Raw genomic sequence first — 11,252 nt, forward strand, 5'->3', positions numbered from 1 at the left:
CTTCAAGATAAGGGGGGGGGGGCTAGCAGTTATCTGAAGTAGAGTTAAGGTTAGCAAGCTTATGCAGTCATATTACATATTGAAATAGACATTTTAGCATTCTACCTAATACCTTATATGACAATTTTATGCGATACCTTAGTCACATCCATTACAATTCCTTTGTTAAAAAAAAATGTAAAAATAGTGTCCCTCAATGTAAATCCATCATCAATCACATTGCCCACCAAACCAAAAAATAAATAATTACTCCCGCTTCCTGGGAGATCTCTGACCGAATGCCTGCTCTTCACTTTGACATTTCTTATATTGGCCACGTCACCCGTGACCCCGCCTCCTTGTGACGTCGCATGCACCAGTCCGTGACATCAGAAAGGCGGTGCCACCAAATGACGTGTGCAGGTGGCCCCTCTCCTGTATATAAGAAATGTCAAAGCAGAGCAAGCAGTCGGTGGGAGGCCTCCCAGGAGGCAGGAATACATATATTTTGTTTTTCAGGGAGGCATGATTGGCGATGGATTTACATAGAGGGACATTATTTTATTTAGTTTTTAATAAAGGAATTGTCAAAAACATTTCTCTTGTGTTTATTGCTTCTTGACGCTTTTTTTGGTGAATGGGTAGGGGTACTATGTAACCAATACCTACTTACATAGGGGAGGCCGTGATCTGGTGATCCTTGTTAAAGGGGACTTCCAGATTCCAATAAGGATGAATGGATAGATAGACACTGGGTGGAATGGATGGATAGATAGACACTGGGTGGAATGGATGGATAGATAGACACTGATTGGGATGGATGGATAGACCCTGAGTGGGATGGATGGATAGACACTGAGTGGGATGGATGGATAGATGGACACTGGGTGCGATGGGTGGATAGACACTGGGTGGGATGGATGGATAGACACTGGGTGGGATGGATGGATAGATAGACCCTGAGTGGGATGGATGGATGATTGGACACTAAGTGGGAGGGAGAGATAGACACTGGGTGGGAGGGAGGGATAAACATTGGGTGGGATGGACACACACAGAGATCAGTGATGAGAACTTACATGTCTGTTACTGAGGCTCTGTCCTGAGCAGGAATACATGGCTAGTGACAAGCAGCTGTCCTGACACCTCCTCTGCCTCCTTCCTTCCATACGCTGGCTGTGAAGGATGTCTTATCTCGTGTATATTCAGTCACACAAGACTGGTCTCGTTATTTCTACAGGATGGATGGGGAGGCTTCACCTGGGCTGTGTGTTCAACAAGTGCTTCCACTGACACTGCCAAACCGAGACACAGCAACACCAGTGGAGATATTAGAAGCATTGACGATCGGCACTTGTTAAACACACAGCCCATGTGAAGCCTCGCCATCCATCCATCCTGTAGATATAAGGAGACCAGCCTTGTGTTATAATCAATGATTATATTATCTCCACTGGTGTTGCTGTGTCTCGGTTTGGCAGTGTCAGTGGAATTATTCGGCTTTGCCACCTCCTGTGGATTTCCAGCATCTAGCTTGTTTTGTCTCTGAAGTTGAAGACAGTGACAACAGCGACTGACACAGGGAAAACCGGAAGTGACATGCTAACTAGTCTGTCACTCAAAGCACACGGCCATAGGAATACATACTATGGGCCAGGGGTGGATCCGAGGGGGGGGGGGGGGCAACAGGGCAATTGCCCCCCCCCCCCAAATATCACACTGACTGACATGATTTCATTGTCAGTCACTTGCAGGCTGCAGCGCTGCTATGCCCGAGTCTCTCTCTCTGTCTCATCAGTGATCAGCAGCGCAGAGAGAGAGACTCTGGTGTGTTACACGGCACTGCTGGACCAGGAGGAGCTAGGAGGTGGGTGGAGCTGAGCCGTTAGCTTGACAACCCCGCACTCGTTGCTAGCGCCCAGCCGCCTGGCATCTAGCAACGAGTGATGTCATTGAGTCAGTCACGGGACTCACGTCGGACTCGTAGTCTCGGACTCAGAGCCAACATGACAGGAGCTGCCTGGAGGAGCGGCACTGTGTGGCAGAGGCAGAGCGCCAGCAATCTTCCTTCTATGCGTCCGCCCCTGAGTGTGTTGGCCCCTCCCACCTGCAGCACCTCCTACCTCCATCTTGTCCATACTCATCCCAATCACTCACACTGAATGCAGTCCTCCACCCCTGACAGCAGGAAAGTGACGTGGCAAGTCACAATCGGCAACAAATGACAGGTGACATGGCAAGTGGCAATCTGTATTTGATGGCAGACGATGTGGCAAGTGACAATCCGCAATGTGTTTTCAGATGTGGTAGCAATTTGGCTATATGCTATGCACATAGCCCAATCTACCGCTATGCTTCCAATAAGCACCCATTTCCATCTTAATGATATAATGCTTTCAGGTTACCTTCCAACACATTCATCCCAATGAACAGACTCAACCATCCTTCTACGTTCTCAGTTCCATCGTCAGCCAGCCAGAGCGAGCCCTTGACCAAGCTTTTTATTTACTTTTTCCCACTGGAAGCCACGCCCTGGAGGGTTTGCCTCCAACAGCTGAACACCTCCCACAAAGGATGTGACCTCACAGCAGTAACAGGATGTTAATGCCCATATAAGGACAATACAATACAATACCATACAATACCATACAATACCATACAAAACCAATGAACGATGATTATAATTCCGTTGATAGAAATCCTTAATATATATACATTGTTCCAGAGAACAATGTATACTTGGATAATTCTTCATCTCTTGTGAATGGAAAGCCATCTACAGATGTGCACCGCCTATCTCCATGTGCTGATCAGACACAGGAGAGACGATGTGCACACATCCGCACACAGCCAATGCCTACAGAGCACGCATATGTCCCCAGACGATCGTCTGTACAATGTACAGGGGTCCTTTTGCTGGCGGACATACCCCCACTCCACAAACACCTTTTTTCCAAGCCCAAGATATTATCCACTACCTCACGGATCTCAACCAGCGTCAGTCTGCCCCAGTCAGCTCTTTTAGAGCGGGTTAGGGGAGAATGAACACAGGAGTACTCTTATGACAATATATATAATAAATACATCTAAAATTTCCACAACAGCTCCTCCTTTTTGTCATATGATCCCATGTGTCCCTCGATGACTTTCGATCTTCTTACACCCGGCCTTACAGTCCATATGAGTCCATAAAAAGGAAAACACAGCTTGACATGTAGACTTTTCCTCAGGAGGGATGACATGGTGAGCTGTAGTAGTCGCTGGTCGGCCTGGGATCCTCTGTCTTTTTCTTGGGTCAGGCATCTTGGGGCTCATCTGCTCGGGCTCTGGTCACGCGTCCAATCAGGCAACAGGAACGCCTCATCACGGAATATAGAAGAATAGAAACAAAAACAACATGAGTAAATATACCCCTAATTCCTTCAAAATATGATCCGCTGCAAAAATAAAAATTAAATGCCCCCAGATTCCCAGACCCTTAAGAAGATTCCAACCTTCACTAGCTATAGCTCTGGCTTTGCCTTTTAGGTTTCTTAGCCTTATCCATATGGGCCTGAACTTTGTCACCAGTATCCCCGATCCAGGTATAGCAATCTTTACTTATGAAATCCCAGGAACCACCCTTGGGCTGTGGGAACTTCCTTGTAGCTTCAACAGTTACATGAAAACATCCCATCCTCAATGTATGAGAAATTGTTCAATCGTTTCATAAGCTCAAGCCCCCACCGTGTACAAGCAATTCCCTTCTAGCTGTCCCTGCCATCCTTACCTTCTCTCGCGCCATCAGAATCGGCCACGACATAAGATGCTGGAACGAGATTCACCAGCACACATGAACCTCTTGCCTTAGGGGAATTACCTTATAAGCTGTACATCTACATTAATACCAAACTAGAGCTGAAACACGCTTGTTATCCCGATACCAAAACTGGCAAAAACCAGAGCTATTTTTAAAATTATAATAAATTTTACCCTCTAGAAATGTATCATTAAATTCTATTGTCATGTGTCTGTTTGGATTGTACTAGTTTGTCAAAAACTCCTCACACCAATATGCCTATATATCTCATACACCGCTATCATTGCTGGGGCACTTAGAGCTCAGTGGAGACTCAGAGTAGACCCCACCATGTGTCCTGTTCACTTCCATACCTAGTTGGAAAATACACTTTAAAAATATAAATAAAAAGATACTTCTCATCCTTTTCTCCTTCTTCAATCTTCTTTACAACGACCCAGTCACCTGTCACAAACTTGGCTAGAATTAGAGTAGTTAGTATTATTGGTTTGAAAATTTGTCATTCTTATCACTCTCATCCCCCCTTTTTTTCCTCATTACAAACTGGAGGAAAACACACAGGGTAAACTGTGAAATAGCCTATGATACTTTTACCTTCATATACACTTTCAGAAACTCCTTGGACCTGAAAAGATACTTATAAACAAAAGTTATTACTCTGTCCTTCATAGACAATACAACATTCGTGTACATTGGTAAATTGTCATTGACATTCCTCAAAACCGATAATAACTAAACCCCTCTGTAACCCTTACTTTCACGTTCTTACTAAAAATACAACACCCGCGACACGTAAGAGGGCTGCCATGGTGGGTTCAGACATCTTCTTGTTACCACATACAAACAATGAGAATACTAAAACCTGAGACAAACACATAGATACAAATGTGGGGGAGATATTTCATAGTTCCAAATCAAAAATTACAAATTTAAAAACAACCAAATGGAATTCTGCCTTCACTCTTAGCGATAGAAAAAAATTAAATACATACAATAGGAAAGACACAAGGACATCTCAGAATATTGTATGGACCAGCCACACAAAGTTCTAAAACGGGCATGAGAATTTGAACCAATAACCACAGTTCCTCCTCTGAAAATCACAAAAGCAAGTACTACACATCCATCAGCTCACTCAGCCTTACAGATTTCTGAAGCCTCAGTTGCGATACATCAACTTCCAGAGGGATACACAAAATAGTATCCTTGGACCACCTATGTCAATCTTTGAAGGGCTAATGGCCTTTAGCCCCAAAACTAGGATCCTTATGTACTGTGCAGCAGTCTGACTGCGGGAAGCCTCCAATCCTTCCCTTGCATGAACCTCCTAGTGCCCATGGCGATTCGAATCGGCTTATCGTCTTACCCCTGCGTCCAGGGAAACCGTTGCACCTACTTTGGGGACCACCGCCAGGTGCCATCTTGTGCGGTGGATTAACGGACTACATCTAGTCCCTCAAATAGAAACTCCACCTGAGGTGTTATCACCCCCCGAATTAAGTCTCTACCCCTCACAGTGTATGCGTACACAAGCATTTCCTTTGTACGCCCATACACTGCGTCACCAGATTTAGCCGCACAGAAAACACAATTACTCCTGCTTACTCTACAGAACAATGTGGCTTCTCTCTCTCTGTATCTAGATATTACAACAAACAACATGGATGCCTCCTGTTTGCTCTCTACCCAAAACTGTATTACAGTACAAACCTTAGAAAAAAAACTGAAATTAAAATTTAAAACACTCTTTCAAATGCCATTATTTTCCATTGTGTTTTTAAACATGAGTCAGAAGACCCCCGGCTCCTCCCACCAACTTCCTGTGTCTCCAAAAGGTTGCAGCATGAACCCAGCAAACGAGTTCATTTACATATCAATGTTACAGGAAAAGGGAGGGGGAGGAGGAGCCTCGCCCCATATGCAGGCTATACAATACAAACTTAACAAAAAAACAAAACAAACGAATTGCCCTCTGTGAAACTTCCATACATTTGTAAAATAAAAATAACACACCGCTGTGTACAAAACCTCAGTTCAAGCTAGTTTCACCATCCACTGAAATTAAACGCAAAATAGAGATTTACACTGAAAACCAAAAATTCACTACAGAAAATGCAATAGCTTAACTGAAAAATCACATAAAAGGTACAAAAGTAGAATTCACTAAAAGGATATGGCGCCTAGAGAGAGGTGCCCAGACCACATGGTCTAAGAACAAGATGGTGGTTCATATCACATGGTTTCACACACAAGGGAATGGTGTCTGCACCTTCCCCTATAGGAATGTTCAGATTTTCAAAAATGGCCACCAAGCCTGGTCACATGGCAGACAACAAAAGCTAGGCCCCAACAAAATGGCGCCCTTTCCCGCCAAAACCACAACCTCTCCCCACAAACCCACACACTTGAAAATGTACACTTAGACACACAGTTTAGGAACAGTTCCACTGAAAAGTATGTAATCTTACTACACAATTGAGAATGCACTCTTAGTAACACATGTTATCCAATGAAACAAAAACACCACAATATAACACAATATATCCCAGGCCAGCTCAAACATAGCTTCTTTCCTCAAACAAAGCTAGCATAACAAGCCATTGTTTCCCTTCCCACAGGGCGTATCCCATTCAACACAAGGTCACATGGCACAGAATCTTGCAGTTACAAACTGCTCTACAAAACTCATGCAGTCTACTTGTTCCATACATAGGTAAAAATCAGAATTCATCCATTTCTCACATGCATTACAAACTTGTTATTCAAATCACACACACCTTCTCACACACACACACACACACACACACACACACACACACACACACACACACACACACACACACACACACTTCCAGCATTATCTCAAAAAGATGGAAAATTGTTCTTTTCACAAAGCAGAACCTCCCCAATGCATCAGGCAGAGAAGACGTATCCCTTTTTCAGGACAACAACGTTTTGATGTCCTGGACTGGGTTTTCTTCTCCCCCCTCTCTGCCTGTGCAGAGGGGGGCTTTGTTTGGTCCATAAATCCCTTGGCCCGCCATCTGTGGTAGCAATTTGGCTATATGCTATGCACATAGCCCCATCTACCGCTATGCTTCCAATAAGCACCCATTTCCATCTTAATGATATAATGCTTTCAGGTTACCTTCCAACACATTCATCCCAATGAACAGACTCAACCATCCTTCTACGTTCTCAGTTCCATCGTCAGCCAGCCAGAGCGAGCCCTTGACCAAGCTTTTTATTTACTTTTTCCCACTGGAAGCCACGCCCTGGAGGGTTTGCCTCCAACAGCTGAACACCTCCCACAAAGGATGTGACCTCACAGCAGTAACAGGATGTTAATGCCCATATAAGGACAATACAATACAATACCATACAAAACCAATGAACGATGATTATAATTCCGTTGATAGAAATCCTTAATATATATACATTGTTCCAGAGAACAATGTATACTTGGATAATTCTTCATCTCTTGTGAATGGAAAGCCATCTACAGATGTGCACCGCCTATCTCCATGTGCTGATCAGACACAGGAGAGACGATGTGCACACATCCGCACACAGCCAATGCCTACAGAGCATGCATATGTCCCCAGACGATCGTCTGTACAATGTACAGGGGCCCTTTTGCTGGCGGACATACCCCCACTCCACAAACACCTTTTTTCCAAGCCCAAGATATTATCCACTACCTAACGGATCTCAACCAGCGTCAGTCTGCCCCAGTCAGCTCTTTTAGAGCGGGCTAGGGGAGAATGAACACAGGAGGACTCTTATGACAATATATATAATAAATACATCTAAAATTTCCACAACACAGATGACGTGGCAAATGGCAATCCATATCTGGTGGCAGATGACGTGGAAAGTGACAATCTGCAACGTGTGGCAGGTAAGAAAAAATATCGGGGACTAATGGAGTTTACAGGCACCAGTATAAAACACAAATAATAATAAACAATTTTATTATTCAAAAAAACATACAAACAATTAATTAAAAAAGCCAGGAATGAATGAACACATTACTGAATAGGGACCAACAATCAGCAAAGCGTATCATTGGTACATATCATATGTTATACAGACGCAGTGCAGTGGCCATCACTATAGTAATGAGATCTTAGATATATATTCACGAATGATGATATGCTGGTGTGGGTCCCATGCCCGACATGTTTTGCGTCAAGTCGACGCTTCTTTTGAGGCTAAGTAAGAAATTCTTGAAAGAAAAACAAAGATTATATACAATCAACAAAAATTTTTGCCAACAAAAAAACATATAAAAGAAACATGTCAGGCATGGGACCCACACCGGCATATCATTATCCAAGGTGCCCTTTATTCTTACACATCATTTTTTTGTATTTGGAGAGTCCCACTTCCTCCAGGTACAGGGAGGGGCTATGGGCACTGTTTGTGCCCCAGCCTATGCTAACCTCTACCTGGGGGGTGGGTATGGCATATTTTTTCTCATGACACCTTGTCGATGTACACCAGCCATGCTATTTTCTGGCTGAAGTACATCGACGACGTGTTCATCATCTGGACAGGGACCAATGCAGAGTTGGCAACTTTTGTCACGGAACTTAATAATAATCAGTTTAATTTAAAATTTACATTTACTAGTCATACATTCAAAATTACTTTCCTTGATCTGACTATTTTTAAGGATGACGAGGGGTGTGTTGCTTCCACTCTCTATCGTAAGGAGACTGTGGGCAACACACTCCTACATGCAACCAGTGCACACCCAGACACTTTGTTACGCAGTATTCTGTACACCCAGTATGTGAGGCTGCGTCAAAACTGTACACACACTGCAGAATTCAAAATTCAAGCGGACTTATTACGAGATTGGTTAAAATTAAGGGGATATAATAAATCCACCTTACGGAAAGCATACAATAGAGCGTCGCGACAATCTCGTGGTTCTCTCTTATACAGACAAAAAAAATTCGCAACAGATCCCCATTGTGAGGTTTATTACGAGATTTTCTAATCACCACGCTGAACTGCGCAAAGTATTGGCTACACATTGGTCCCTTTTACGGGAAGACCCAATCTTAGCCAAATATATACACTCCAGACCCAGTATTACTTTTCGTAGACCCAAATCCTTACGGGACCAAACTTCTAGCCATTTTTCCCGTATACCTCAAAACCGACCCCGCTATGGAATGTTTAGATGTGGCAAATGCCCTTTTTGCCCTCTGATTCGAACAGGTCAATCTTTTACACTACCTAACGGGGAATTATTCGCCCCTAAGTTTTTTGGAGACTGAGACTCGTTGAGTAATTTATCTCATGATCTGCAAATGCTCTGCATTTTATGTAGGAAAAACTATTAGGCAGTTCCGTGCCCAGATTAAAGACCACGTATACTTTTCTTCAGAGGGTAAGATGGTAACATCTATTAGTAGACATCTGGATTTGTATCACAAATTTGACACCTCAGTCATTTCATTCATTGCATTAGATGTAGTCCCTCCCAATTCCCGTGGAGGTGATTGGGACAAAATTATCCTAAGAAAATAAACTTTATGGATTGAGAGATTACATGCCACTTGTGCTCCGGGTATTAACGAGTCCCAGTCCTACAAATCATTTCTTTAATTCCCAATATCTGGTTGTGCTGTTCTCCTCCTCTATTTTTGTAAAATATACTGTATGTTGTTTAGCAGTATAGTACAGAGATATATTGTAGTCCATGTCTTTTTAATTTATCTCCTTTCTGTCCACTCGATTGAAAATTCTATTTTGTTATTATTTCTGTTATCTACATGACACTCCCTTTCTATTTTACTTTTGCATGCCCCCCCTGTTTTCTGTTGGGCATCGTTCAGTTTCAATTTGTGTGTTATCTAGTGTGGATATGATTCAGTCTGCTACACCGTGGTGGTCTTGAGTACTGTGCGGCCGCCCAGCATCACAGGTTTTTTATCCTGCTGACACATGTAGATCTCCTTCATGGCCGGTATTTTTTCCATCCCACCGGCCTTGGAGATCTCAGCTCCGACGGTGCTGTATGATCACCCTCGTCCCTTGCGTCCGGCGGAGTTTCCGCGCAGGCACAATAAGAAAAGGGGGTGAGTTGGCCTTAGCGCACGCCAGAGCTTTCGGCCGGCCCATTCAATGTCATTATGGCTTCCTGCCTATTGGATGCCGGGGGCGAGACATACACATTTAAGGCAGACGCTGTAATAGCGTCTCTTTATGATGGAATATCCACTTGCCCTTTCTTTCGGACGGCTGGACGCTTTTGTGATCCCTATTTGGCAGTACTCTGCAGGTATTTTATTGTCTGACTATGGCGTCTTTACTATACGCCAAACTGTTAGTCATCCCCTGCACTTTTTATAACTAAATATCTACAAAATTCTTGAATTTGCAGACACCTTGTTCATTTCAAGCCTTCTACACCATTCTGTGGAGATCAGAACACAAAGTCTCTGATACTGTTTCTATCCTCCCTTACATGCTTGATCTTACTTGAATCTTGGGAATGAATTGATTACATTCTGGTGAGCTCCCTGAGTGTTTGTTTATGTTGTTGGTACTTGGTACTTCGTAGCAATGCATTGGACTATAATAATTATTCCAAAAAATAATTTTTCATTATTTCTTTTATATTTTTTCAGCTGAGTAGTTGCTACATTTACTAACTTCCTTTGAGATCTATATGCTGTAAAATCGGCCTTGAACCGCTATATTAAAGGGTAACTCCATTTTTTATATTTTTTGTTATCATATTGCTGTATGCCCCCACAGTGCTCTATTTTTTGACCATCCACATGGTGCATATTTGAACTGTCTTCTGGATAACACTCGTCTTGATGATATTATCTGTGCTCTATTTATATGTTTTTTTGTTGGCAACATTTTTTGTTGATTATATATAATTTTTGTTTTTCTTTCAAGAATTTCTTACTTAGCCCCAGAAGAAGCATCGACTTGATGCGAAACATGTCGGGCATGGGACCCACACCAGCATATCATCATTCGTGAATATATATCTAAGATCTCATTACTATAGTGATGGCCACTGCACTGAGTCTGTATAACATATGATATGTACTAATGATAGGCTTTGCTGACTGTTGGTCCCTATTCAGTAATGTATTTATTCATTCCTGGCTTTTTTAATTAATTAATTAATTGTTTGTATGTTTTTTTTGAATAATAAAATTGTTTAATATTATTTGTGTTTTCTACTGGTGCCTGTAAAGTCCATAAGTCCCCGATATATTTTTTCTTGCATACAATTATTTCAGGACGTTGGCACTCTTTATCAACATGTTTATTGGGATATCCACTTTTACCACTAAGTGCATTTTTGATATCCCCTACTTGTTCATTTCTTCCGTATAACATGTGGCAGGTGACGTGGCAAGTGACAGTCCGCAACATGTGGCAGGTGACGTGGCAATCCGTATCTGGTGGCAGATGACGTGGGAAGTGACAATCT

The 11,252-nt window shown here is 42.8% G+C and overlaps 1 protein-coding gene across 1 annotated transcript in view; it reads left to right on the forward strand.

Moving 5' to 3' along the window:
* The window catches only part of NOL8 (nucleolar protein 8), an 828,826-nt gene extending 817,921 nt beyond the window's left edge, over positions 1–10,905 (forward strand). Inside the window, exon 18 of the mRNA XM_077452483.1 lies at positions 10,706–10,905. Within this exon, the coding sequence (XP_077308609.1) occupies positions 10,706–10,792 (87 nt within the window). The 3' untranslated portion in view covers positions 10,793–10,905. The remainder of the gene's footprint in view (positions 1–10,705) is intronic.
* Positions 10,906–11,252: the final 347 nt, after the last annotated feature.

The sequence above is a fragment of the Lithobates pipiens genome, unplaced genomic scaffold, assembly GCF_037356315.1.
Source record: "Lithobates pipiens isolate NorthernLeopardFrog02 unplaced genomic scaffold, aLitPip1_a1.2 Scaffold_23, whole genome shotgun sequence".
Taxonomy (NCBI): domain Eukaryota; kingdom Metazoa; phylum Chordata; class Amphibia; order Anura; family Ranidae; genus Lithobates; species Lithobates pipiens.